General features: G+C 39.0%; 1 protein-coding gene across 1 annotated transcript in view; it reads right to left on the minus strand.

Moving 5' to 3' along the window:
• The window catches only part of WDR72 (WD repeat domain 72), a 250,223-nt gene that overhangs the window by 214,181 nt on the left and 23,515 nt on the right, over positions 1-12,527 (minus strand). The window contains exons 9-12 of the mRNA XM_075531694.1: positions 10,802-10,943; positions 8,291-8,536; positions 5,842-6,062; positions 2,770-2,965 (exon numbers count right to left, since the gene is read on the minus strand). Of these exons, the coding sequence (XP_075387809.1) occupies positions 2,770-2,965; positions 5,842-6,062; positions 8,291-8,536; positions 10,802-10,943 (805 nt within the window). The remainder of the gene's footprint in view (positions 1-2,769; positions 2,966-5,841; positions 6,063-8,290; positions 8,537-10,801; positions 10,944-12,527) is intronic.

Raw genomic sequence — 12,527 nt, forward strand, 5'->3', positions numbered from 1 at the left:
AAGATGTTGGAGGAAGGCCAGAGTAAAAAGCAAGAGAGGTAGCGACTGTTTTGTGGACATATTTGCAATTAGAGTGGTTCATGAGTTGATATATGGGTAGACATACAGCCTATATAAGTGTGAGAGGATAACTGTACATGGGTATTTACCTTTGCTGCAAATATATCCATAAACCCGAAGAGCCACACTGAAAGAAAATGTGTGAAGAATACCTTAGATATAATCAGTGAGTTGCTGAAGCTGAGGACTCAGGACCCCAGTTTCAGAAACACCAAAGTCCGTTGGCATAACATAGCCTGCAAAGAGAACACTCCACATTCTGCTTTAATGGTGCCTGCTTAGAAGATAATGAGCAGCCAGCTAGGGTGCAACTATTGGTCTCTCTCCATCTGGAGGAAAGATGAGATTAAAACTACAAATAGAAGCAATTAGATCAATGGACTAATGGACCACAAGAACCATGACTACTCTGACACAAGAAGAACTAGATGGTGCCCGGCCACTACTTCCAACTTCTGAAAGGGATACCAATAGAAGGTCTTGAATAGAGTGGGGCAAAAAAAGTGGAACAAAGCTCAATATTTATTTTTTTTAAAAAAGACCAAGCTTACTGGTCAGATAGAGACTGGTGAAATTCCCAAGACTAGGTCTTGAGTCACCTTTCAGGTTTGGAAATGAACTCACTCCGTGATTCAATTTTCAGCCATGCAATAGAGAGACATGTAACGGGAACAATAGCACTACTGGGGCACACATCTTAGGATATTCAGCCATTAGAATAAAAAAGAGTAGCTTCTATCCAAGGTCAAAGTTGAAGAGCTTAGGAAAGAAGGAAGAATGGAAACTGGAAGGAACCATAGGAAAAAGTGGGATAAGTGATGCTACATTGTAGGAATTGCAATTAATGACAATTTTTTTTAAAAGTATATGGAAAATGGATTTGCTCTGAAAACCTTCATCCAGTTCACAATCAAAAGTTAACTTTTAAAAAGTCAAGAGGTTGATGTGTTCCTTGCTAATAACATGGGCAGCAACAATAATATGATATTTCACTATTGCGGAAGCACTGCTTACAAGCATTGTAGGTATTTGCTCATTTTAGTCGTGACAGGAGTGCAGAATCACTGTTTCCATTTTAAAGAAGAGAAATGCAGGTAGGGCAAGTACTTTACTCAAGATCACAGTCACTGGCAGATCCTGGAGGCAAGCTCGGGCTTTAGAGCCTACATCTCTAACCAGTACATTTACCCACCTTTTTGAGTGATGGCTTAAGAATATGAAAACTCTAATTTATCTGAATTGTTCAAAGAGTAACAGCACCCGTCATACTAGATATTTAAGTTATTAGTTCTGAAATCTTTTAACATTGACCTGATTTCTCATAGGAAAGAATGGGTATGGTTGTGTCCAACCAAAATTTAATAACAAAAATAAGCAGGAGGCTAGATGTGGCTGAAGAGTTGCAGTTTGTAGACCCACCTAAGACTGATGTTAGTTCTTTTGAAAGTGCATTACCTGTAATAACACATCATTCTTAAATCTCAAAGAACAGAAGATTCCTCATCAATTAAATGGAGAATGAATACCTCTTCTACCTCTCAACCCCAGAAACTATGAGGATCTGATGACAAAACAAGCAAAACTGTGTGTCAAAGTCACAAGGAAAGGTACAAACATAGGGCAGGAGTGGGTTGCCTTCTGTGATTGGGTGCCATCCTATGGACTTCAACTTCAGTCCTCTGGTGTTTCAAGCATCAACAACAATGCACAGAAGATGTAAAGAAAATAGCAATTATTTTGGTGAAAGGTGACTCTAAACTATAATATCATAAACTATCCAACCTATTAATAAAACTCACCACAAAACCACCAGTGATTAATCAATAAAGATTCATGGAACAGTTCCACTGAAATGTACTCTCAAGCAAACTCCCGACTTACATGAATTCATTACTTTGCATTTTTTGAGATGTTCCCAGATTTTGACCCAGAGCCCTGCGACTCTAGTGGGTATGTGTTGGGTTGCTAACTGAAAGGCCAGCAGTTCAAAACCACCAGACATTCTGTGGAAGAGAGAGGAGGCTGTCTACTCCTATAAAGAGTTACAGTCTCAGAAACACACAGGGGCAGCTCTGCCCTGTCCTACGAGTCAGAATCAACTAGGAGACAATGAGTGTTTATTGTGTTTTTTCCCCAGCATTTACCTGATATGGGTTAGTCTCATACCTTCAGTTACGTAGTGCAACTTTTTGAAAAGTTTTAAAATTCAAACTGCACACTCTTTACCCTATGACAGCAAAAGTTCAACCGAGCCACTCAGTTTTCAGTTTCGCTGACTCAACCTTTTAGAGTTTTGTAATTAATTATATTCCATTATTACAGATCATCAATTAGCCCACAACACTGCTGAGATGGTGAGTATGCTGAAGAAGGCAGAATTTAATGATCATTTGAGACTGGTAGGACACTAAATTTCACTCTTGTTAATAATTAAAGTAGATAACTTATGTTTTTATTTATAGCTTCCAGAAATATCTGGCTCATTCCTGTGCACTGCCCTGTCAGCTAGTCATCAGTTGGTCGGGATCTGACTTATGCCATTGTGTTTTATTTTCCACACACGCCTTCCACGGAAGCTAGGAAATGCAGTCCAACCAAAGATTAAGGCAAAGTGAAATGGACACCGTGTCCATCCTGGAACTCCGCCGTGACAAACGCGTTGATGTCATAAATGGACAAAGCATGGAAGGAAGCAAAATTTCAATTTACCTGTTTCAATTTCCCAGATATACACAGAGTCATCTGCACATCCAACGATTAAAAAATTCTCGACAGGGTGCCATTTTATCGCCCTCACGGGGAACAGGTGCTTCCGGGCAAGGAGGAGACAACTCCTCTCCTCCAGGTGCAGAAGAGCCACTGAATGGTCACTGCAAACACAGCAAATGATCTGCTCACCTCTTAACTGTGGACCAAGAAGAAAAAAAATCAAAATAAAAAAACCAACAACAGCGGTCTTATGTAAGTATTCAAATGCTTTCTTCGTGATTAAATCAGACATTTCTGCCCAGTAGCATCTAACATTTCTGTTCAAACTCTCATGTACCCCCTCTGCTTTCTACAGCACAGCTCCAGTTGACCCTCTACTGGGATCCTAGAAGCAACCTCTCGGGAAGGTCAAGAGATATGAGTCAATGGAGAATTCCAGGCTAGATCTACTTATCAGATAAATGAAAGCCTCGACCATCAGCAAATTCAGACAAGGAGGCAGACATTGGAAACAATGCAGAATAAAATAAACCCCAGAACTAATTTGTTGCCACAAAAAGAAGCTATTTGTAGACTCAAGCTTAGGCCCCAGAGTATCATGAGCTGATGTTTTCCACTTAGAGCCTCAAAATGTGATTTGGTGTTATTCCCAGAACCATACCGATCCTATTCAAACAGGAAACACAGGGTAGACACAATCTAAAAGAGGTAAGCATTAGGTAGTTCCAACAGAAAGTACAGCTTCAAAGACACAAGGACCAAAAATAGGCTCACAGGAGGGTGGATTCTTAAGATACATTTAAAGTAGTGAGCACCCTGAGCACAGTTTAGGCCAATGACCACTTTTGCTGGGGAATCTTTGATAAGACGAACGTGAGGAAGGTTGCCAGGGCAGCACTGTGTCCCACCCTAAGTGATATCTAGGAGGGGGCTTCACAAGTTTGGAATTTTTTCCATGAACTTTTTGACATCTCCAGGTCTTCATCAGTAAATGACTTGAAGAGGAGGATGTGCAACGATCTCTTCTACTCCCTGCTTCTCCTCTAAACACCCTACTGAGCTCCTGTCCTCCCTGAGGTTCCGAGCCAGGGCTTCCAGGGCTTGCGCATGCATCTGTTGAGGTTCTTTGAGATTCTTGCTGTACAAATCATTAAGCAATCTCTCTGGGAGGCAGTAGAGAGCAGGCTATCTTTCCTAATGCTTTTCCAGAAGACTAGAGGAAAAAAAATTAAAATTCACAAAATGACATATGTGATAGATGGGGATGCTAGACGTGTACAAGAGACCAAAGACCAATGGCTTCCCAACATTATGCCTTTAGAAAATTCATTCAGCCCACAGATTCTACAACGAGCAGTTCAATATGTGGCAGAAGTCACACACACACACACACACACACACACACAGAAAAGACAAAAAAACAAACTCATTGTCACTGAGTCTATTCCTCCTCAGAGTGTCCCATTAAGGACACAGGAGAACTGTCCCTGTGGGTTTCCAAGACTCTACCATTTTTATGGGAGTAGAAATCTCATGTTTCTCCCACAGAGCATCTAGTTGTTTTGAACTGCTCACCTTGCACTTAGCAGCCCAATGCATAATCCACCCTGTCATCACAGCTCCTACAAGCACACCACACACACACACACACACACACACACACACACACACACACACACACCACCAGTCTATGGCCAAGAGTGGGCATGTACTAATGACCCATACAGAGCCAATAAGATTCCTTTTTCTAGGAATTTGAAATTGTGAAACTAAAAGAGGTCATAAAAAGAAGGAATAACACAAAACGAACCTAGCACAGATATTTTGGGAGGAGGCGTGGGGCGTGGGGACTCAGAGATTAACCTAGGCTTCTGAATCAATAGTCCATGGTAGGGCCTCATAATAGGGCGTTGACCTGGATGTATGAAATGAAAAATTACTTCTTACACACTTTCAATCACTTTCCTTTTTATCTGACTTAGTTTAAATGGCTTTGAACTTTATATTTAAATAACTGAGGAAGTAGGAGAAGGCAGGTGAAGGAAAGTAGTGTCTAGGACTCCTAGTCCAGGGCGGTAGGGGGAATGGCCTTGACTGGAGTGCTGAAACTTGGGGACAAACATGATTTTAAAAAGAAGGGTGGTAGAGGGGGAATCAATTTCAGGAATAAGGGGCATATATCAATGCATCCCAAATAATCTCACTCAAGTTTTGTTTTGTTTATCACTTAACCTTGTTTCACTGTTGTTTTTTTAAACCATTTATGTTGAAGAAATAGTGTTTTTTTCTGACATCCTACAAAAGTATGGTTTAAAACTTAAAGCAAATGCTGAGAGGCCTTTGGAGCTGACCATTTATAATATTAGTATGAAGAAATAATTTTTTCCAAAAAAAGAAATAACTTACAAAACTATGTATGTTAGCAATGGAAAGTCAACAGTGGTTCATTCATATCTTAACAAAGGTATCAACTCAACTGAGAGCTAAATTTGATGCTTCAGGAGGAAATAAAACCAATTAATTTTTCCCAGGACAAAGAAGAATCTCTTTGAATGTATTAAAGTTCATTATATGCTAACTAAATTAATGAGCAAACTGAAATTCATTTAAGAACATTAATTATAAAAATGTATCCTTATTATTAGAATGGCAAACGGTGAAGGCACAAATTAATTCCTAATCTGTGGATATAGTATTATTTGAATTGTTTTATGTTGAGTGTCATTTACTATTAAAATAAAAAAAGCCAATTTCATTAAAATTTAAGACACAGAAACAGAAAAAATGTAAGTACTTAAGAGAAATACATACTTAGAGAGAAATCATTAATATAAAATCAAGTATTTATCAAATTTCTGCTTTGCTATTAAATTATTTGTATAATACAAATTGTTACAGTAAATTGCGTGTAGAGACTAGAGAAGAATATATGAAAATCTTCCAGTGAGCGTGTGAACATAAAACATTTTCCTTTTATGGGAATATGGTTTCTTTCTTCCATTTTTAAAATGCTCTGCAATGCTATAGTAATTCAAGTTTCTCTGTTATGTTTTGCTTTTTGTTTTAACTTACTCTGAAATTCTCTGGTGACATCAAAAGACTTGTTATTGGGCCAGCTTCCAAACAGAATTTATGCAAAATTTGTTCAGTAAAGATATCCCACAAGATGACGCATGAGTCCCAGTCCCCAGACACCATCCAACTTTGGTCCAATTTTGAGGAGAGACCATGTGGGTAGAGTAATGAAGTAACACTTTGGTGATGGCCTTTAAGAACTTTGTGATAAAGGGAATCTGGAAAACAAGAAACATCAAATTTTAAAAAAAAGGAAAATTCTTTTTTTTTCCAAAAATCATTTTGTGACTTCTTTTTACAAGAATTCAATGTTAAGAAAAATCTTCCATATAAGTGATACTACAGACTTGACTATTAAAACTAAGGACCAACTCTTGGATCATTGCAAAAGCCAAGTGCTTCCTGGTAAACCAGATCATGGTTTTGATGGAGTTCTAGAATTGGAGATTCAAAGTCGATGAGTCGTGTAAGGACACTAGCAAGGTTATAATTCCAATGCTCTGAAACAGCAAACAGGACTTCAAAAGAGTAAAGAATTAATATAGTTCACTCCCACAAATACAAGCTCCGGATATTACTGCTATCCTTTAAAATAGCATGACCAGGTCTAGTATAAAAGAAAAGAAAGACCTTCACAAGGTTTGCTTTGAAAATGGTTCATCATTACCTATTTCCAGATAAATGTCAGAGGCCTCAGAGAGGTTAAGTGACTTGCATCCCCGTGTGAAAAACCAACAGCATTATGTTTAAGAGCATAGATCTACTGTTAGAGAAATGTTGCTTTTGCTTTCTTCCTTTCTTTTACTGTCGTTCCCTCATTTACTAAATGTATCACTATAGGCAAGGGGTACTTTTTCTCCCTCCAAAATCACAGGTACCGAATCTGAGAAACTGAGATCGTAGTAGTACTTATGTCACAAAGGATATTGAAAAAATAAGAGACTACCATGATTTCCTGACCACCGTGCCAGCCATTTAGTAGGCCCATGGGTATTTTTATGCCATTCCTGTGCCAGGTGTACCAAAAGCTGATTCGCTCCTCTCTAACCAACTACACGGCAACGGCCTTCACCATTAGCTTAACCTAAAGGAACTACAGGGGACTATAGGCCACTCTACGGTCTGGTGGCATAGTCAGTGAAGCATTGGGCTGCTAACCACAAATTCACCAGGGAAGAGAGATGAGGTTTACAGCTTCTGAAACTTCACATAGGCCTACTCAGAGTCAGGGTCAACTTGATGGCAGAGGATTGTTTGAGGGTTCTAGCTCACAAATTCTCCTTTCCCACACTAAAAATTACTCTCAAAGCATCATTAGTCTACTTTGGTTCCATCCGGTACATCCTCACTTTAAACCCCCGGGAGACCGTGATGAATGCAAACTCTTATGCTAGAAATCAAATGCGGGTTTCTTCTTCTCGGGATATAAAGGCTACAGTAATAGACACTTCGGTTTAACCTTTTTCAATAACTTTTAACACTAACATTTAGCTCAATACCACTTATTCCTACTTCAAATAGTAGACAAAGTGAGCTGAACTTTATTTTAAATTGAGATTTTGTATTTTAACCTTTAGGGCTCTTATGCTGCAATGCAGCAACACAAGATTTTCTACACATCCTCAAATCTCAACCAGTTCCTCTATTTCCTTCCCCTTTACAAAATATAATGATCTATATGTAACAAATATTAACTCTTACAATTTACACAGACGTTTAAAACCACATATACATTTTACTAACAAAGAAAAATATATTCAAACAGGAAGATACTCTTTGTCATGTGAGAATACACAGTTTGCAAATGTTTGATAAAAAATGGTTTGTGGAAAATAAATGTTTATAAAATGTCCTTCAACTGAATATTTTCAAAACTAAAAATAATGTACATTTTCTATGTTTCCAGTAGTCAATAACTGGGAAAAGCTAAAATAATCATTAATAGAAGAGTTATAAAATCCAATTTTGATTAATTTGAACACTTAAAATTAGTGTGTAGAAAATGTGCTCCATGTTATTCTTTTAACAAGATGTTTAGATGAAGTGTTTAGAATATGCTCCCATGTTGTAACATAGTTAAAAGCATACATGCTACTGATATGTGTTCCTATGCACGCAAGAAATTTCAAAAAGGGTACAGAGAAATTGCTTATAGCAGTGACTTTCAGAGGACTGGATGATCCACGAGGAGCAGAACATAGTTTTAATTGCGTAGCTTGCTTGAGATTATGAAAAAGAACAACAGGTTAAGCACTGGGCTGCTACTCACACATCCATCAGCTGCTTCGTGGAAGAAACCACATGGGTACATGTGCACCACTTTAAAATGAAGATGAGAACAAATTTAGCAGCAAATGTTTAAGCCTCTGCAATTGTCTTTAGTACAACCTGTTATCGCTGAAGATTATATGAATCAAAAAATTAGGGTACAATAAAACCCAATGACCTTTTAATAAGGCACCGCCTTCCAGGAGCCCCGCTTTGGCGGCATGCACACCCTGTGTAATGAAAATGCTCCCGTCTTCACAGCCACATATTAGTTTGTCGAGACTTGGAACGTACACCGATGAGGTGACTACTGCAGTTCCAATGCCCTCTTTAAAGCCACAAAGATGGTCAATAATATTCTGTGACATGGTCTGATGCTTATCAAAATTATCTTGAAGAGTCCAGGTAGTACTTATTGGTATTTCTAAAAAGAGAGAAAAAATTAATAATTAACATTTTTGTAAAAAAAAAGCATTTAATTTGATTCAACACAGGGATGGAAAATAGTAACAAGGTGCACCATCTCTCTGGGTGATAGAAACTCTTCTGCTCTATAAGCATATGGTCTGCTTGCCATCTATGTCTTCTCTTAAAACTCAATTGTACTGGTCTACTGTCCAGAAACTCAGAAGAATGGCTTTGTACAAAAATTAGTTCTTTCATCTTAGACATAGATCCACCAAAAATGGAGAAACTTTGCAGTGACGTGAAATGTTAGACTCATCTATATTTACTTTAGTATGCCAGCATAAACTGAATATATCTTAGTTGCAAGAGAGAAATAGAAAAACAGAGCACCAGGATTGAAGGAAAGGTATTAACAGCCTGGAAAGGATACAACCTTGCTTGCTAAAAGTGAAGAGGTATTGAAGCACTTGCTAATGAGGAAAAACACCCATCAGTATGGGTTGCAACTCAATGTAAATAAAATCAAATTTCTCACAGCTATACAAATAGATGGCATTATGATAAACAGGAAAAAAAAAGACTTAAGTCAAGGATATTATTTCCTTGGATCCACAATCAATGTTCTTGGAAGCAGTAGTCAAGAGATCAAACGACACACTGCATTGGGCAAATCTCCTGCACAAGATTTCTTTTAAAGTGTGGAAGAGGATCTATACCACCTTGAGAACTAAGATATGCCTGACTCAAGCCATGGCATTTTCAGTCACCTCACATGCTTGTAAAGGTAGGTGATGAATAAGGAAGCCTGCAGAACAATTGGTGAACTTGAATCACTGTGTTGGTGTAGAAAACTGAAAACAGCATGGACTGCAAGAAGAGAAACTCGATCTTGGTAGAAGTACAGCCAGAGGGCTCTTTCGAAGCAAAGATGTTAAGACTTCATGTCACATATTTGGGCCTGTTTTCCAGAGGGACCTGTCCCTGGAAAAAAAGACCATGGATGGTGCAAGAGAGTCATCAAAAAAGATTGTCTCCGTGAAAAGGAGGGAGCTCCTTGATGTAATGGCTACAACAATAGGCTCAAACAAGCTAACAACAGTGCAGATGGCACAGGACAATGCAGTGTTTCTTTCTGTGAGGCTTAGCGTCAGTAGAAGCCAGAACCAATTGGATGGCACCTAGCAAGACAGGTGGTAACCATGTGATTATCTTTTAAAAAAATCACACAACGCTCACAGGAGTACTGAGTGCCCTTTTATAATGCTGACTACTCATGCTTTTGAACTTGACCTCAGCAGGGTTCAGAAAGTGAGACTTAGCATCTGTAGATGAAGAAAATGTGTTACTCAATCTTCTATGTGAAAGGGACTTGTTGATGTGAACACAAATTTCCACAACTGTTACAACCCCAGTCCCATACCTTGGACTAGCACAAGCATGGGCAGAGACTCCTATGATTCTATTAACAAACAAACACTTAGTTCTGCTGCTGGGAGACGGAACGGGCATGAAAAACCTTAGACATACCAACAAGCAGTTTAAGGCATGAGTATGGCCTAAGTTTTTAACTTCGAAATCCAAGTAAGAAGAAGCTTTTTCCAGCTATCATAATAAGTTCTAATTATTTTCTGAAACTATTTTTTATTAATATCACTCACTGCTATTGAGTCAATTCTGAGGCAGGGGTCAGGGGAGAACTGCCCCCTCTGGATTTCCAAGACTGTAAGTGTTTACAGGAATAGAGAGCCTTTGGAGCAGCTGTTAGTTTTCAACTGCTGGCCTTTGGTTGGCAGCTCAGTGCATAACCACTACACTACCAGAGATCCCCTTAGTTAAGCATTGGGTTGCTAGCCACAGTGTGGGTGGTTCAAATCTACCAGCCACTCTGACTGAGAAATATGAGGCTCTCTGCTCCAATAGATTAACTTCATGCATGTGTGACCTAGAACCTTATTAGCCATTCTTTTTAACTTACTCTTTAATATGCATAAGATTTAACTCACAAATATCCCATATTTATATCACCAGCATCCAATTATTTAAACCAAACGTCATTTGTTATGTTAAACTGATGTCAATTTGAATTATATTGGTTATATAATTATGTAAGATCTATTAGAATCATATTTATACTTTTAAATTTTCACATTTTAGGTAACATACTAAAATATTTTAATGTACAATGACACAGATCTTGTGCATAGCTACTTTATGGAACGTAGGAAAACTCTCCATTCATTGTCCACTAACTCTCAGTAGACACATGATTAGAAATGATTACCTCGAGGAGAACCATCAAACTTTGAAACAGGAACATCAGGGATGTGCCACAAAGTAATCCTTCCAGAGACTTCTCCGGAGAAAAGTACCTTGTAAAAAGGCTCTTTTCTTTCATTCATGTAGCCCATAACAAAGGGCAGGCCCTGGTTGGAAATAAAGAGTTAACTCTTACGCAGCAAAAATATCTCACTACACAGACAGTCACAGTTTTACATGGAAACATGAGATTTCAGCATAGAAACTGTTCCATTTATTTCCCACCATTTCTGACTAAATTAAATTGAATAATCTCCGACATAAGACCAAAATGGTCTTTAGAAAAAAAGAAGCAAAATTATCAGCTGATTCCAAATAAGTATGCAGAGTATCTAACTATGTATGTATTGTACATTCTAATTAGGCACTCGGCATATGTTTGGTTCAATAATCCTGTGAAGTTGGTATTATCATTGCCTTCATTTTATACATGCGTAAAACTCAGTGAGAATTGGTTGATTTGTTCAAGGTGCTAGAAATGGGAAAAGTGGAGCTTGGATCAAGTGCAGTATTTCTGATCTGTCCCCCTATCTTAGAAACAACACTCTTGGTAAAATCGGGGCTTGAATTCGGCAGTCACACCCAGAGTGTTCGTTCTTCACTAATGCATTCATTACCTCTTGGAGAACGCGTACTCCCTGATATTCTAAGGGAAAAGCTCGTGATTCCCATAAGTAAGGGCTATGAAGGTACTTTCAGAGAAATGCAGGATTAGAGAGGGAACTACTGGGAAGGAGGTGTATACAGGTGTCAAGGAGTGGGTGAGCATCGGAGAAATGAACTGTGGGAGGAAATACCGGAAGGGGGTAACAGCAATCCAGGGAGCATGCCCGTGAAGTGAATGGGAAGCCATCATTTGAATCAATGTACCCTAGTCTTCAAAGGAACATCCTTGCTCTTCCTTACTTTTCAGAGATCTCGTGCAGGAGAGTTGGCCGAGATAGCATGCGGTTTGATAGCTTGATGGCTGCCTCCATGAGTATCGATTGTGGATGCAAGCCAAAGGAAAACCTTAACAGCTTCAATCCTTTGTCCCTCTGTCTTGATGCTATTGGTCCAGTTGCGAGAATTTTGTTTTCCTTTCCATTGAGTTGTAATCAATACTGAAGGCTGCAGTCTTTGATTTTCATCAGCAAGTGTTTCAAGTCCTTCTGGCTTGTATCAAACAAGATTGTGTCCGCCGATGCCGAAGTCATGTCGTGCTTCATATGGCAAAACAGAAAAACCAAACCTTCACGGCCCTGAGGTCAATTCCAATTCACAGTGACCCTGCAGGACAGGGCAGACCTGCCACTGTGAGTTTCCAAGATCAAAACTGTGTGTAGGAGTAGAAAGCCTCTCCTTTGTACCATGGAGTGGCTGTTGGTTTGGAGCCAATGGCCTTGTATTTAGCATACCAACATGTATCCACTCCAACACCAGGACTCCCTTCCTGTGAGCCGTTCAGCTTCTCTCATTATTTTCTAGGCATGCGGATGATTGAGTGTGAGGCAATCAATCAGAATAATGAAAGGAAGAGAGGATACAACCCTGACGCACACCTTTCCTGATTTGAAACAACACAGCATTCTCTTGTTCTGCTCCCATGGCTTCTTGTTAGTCCACATCCAGGAGCCACGTGGGCCCACTGAAGTGTTGTGGAAGTCCCACTCTGCTCAATGTGATCCACAGTTTGTTATGAGCCAAACTGT

This window comes from Tenrec ecaudatus, chromosome 14 (genome assembly GCF_050624435.1).
Source record: "Tenrec ecaudatus isolate mTenEca1 chromosome 14, mTenEca1.hap1, whole genome shotgun sequence".
NCBI lineage: Eukaryota > Metazoa > Chordata > Mammalia > Afrosoricida > Tenrecidae > Tenrec > Tenrec ecaudatus.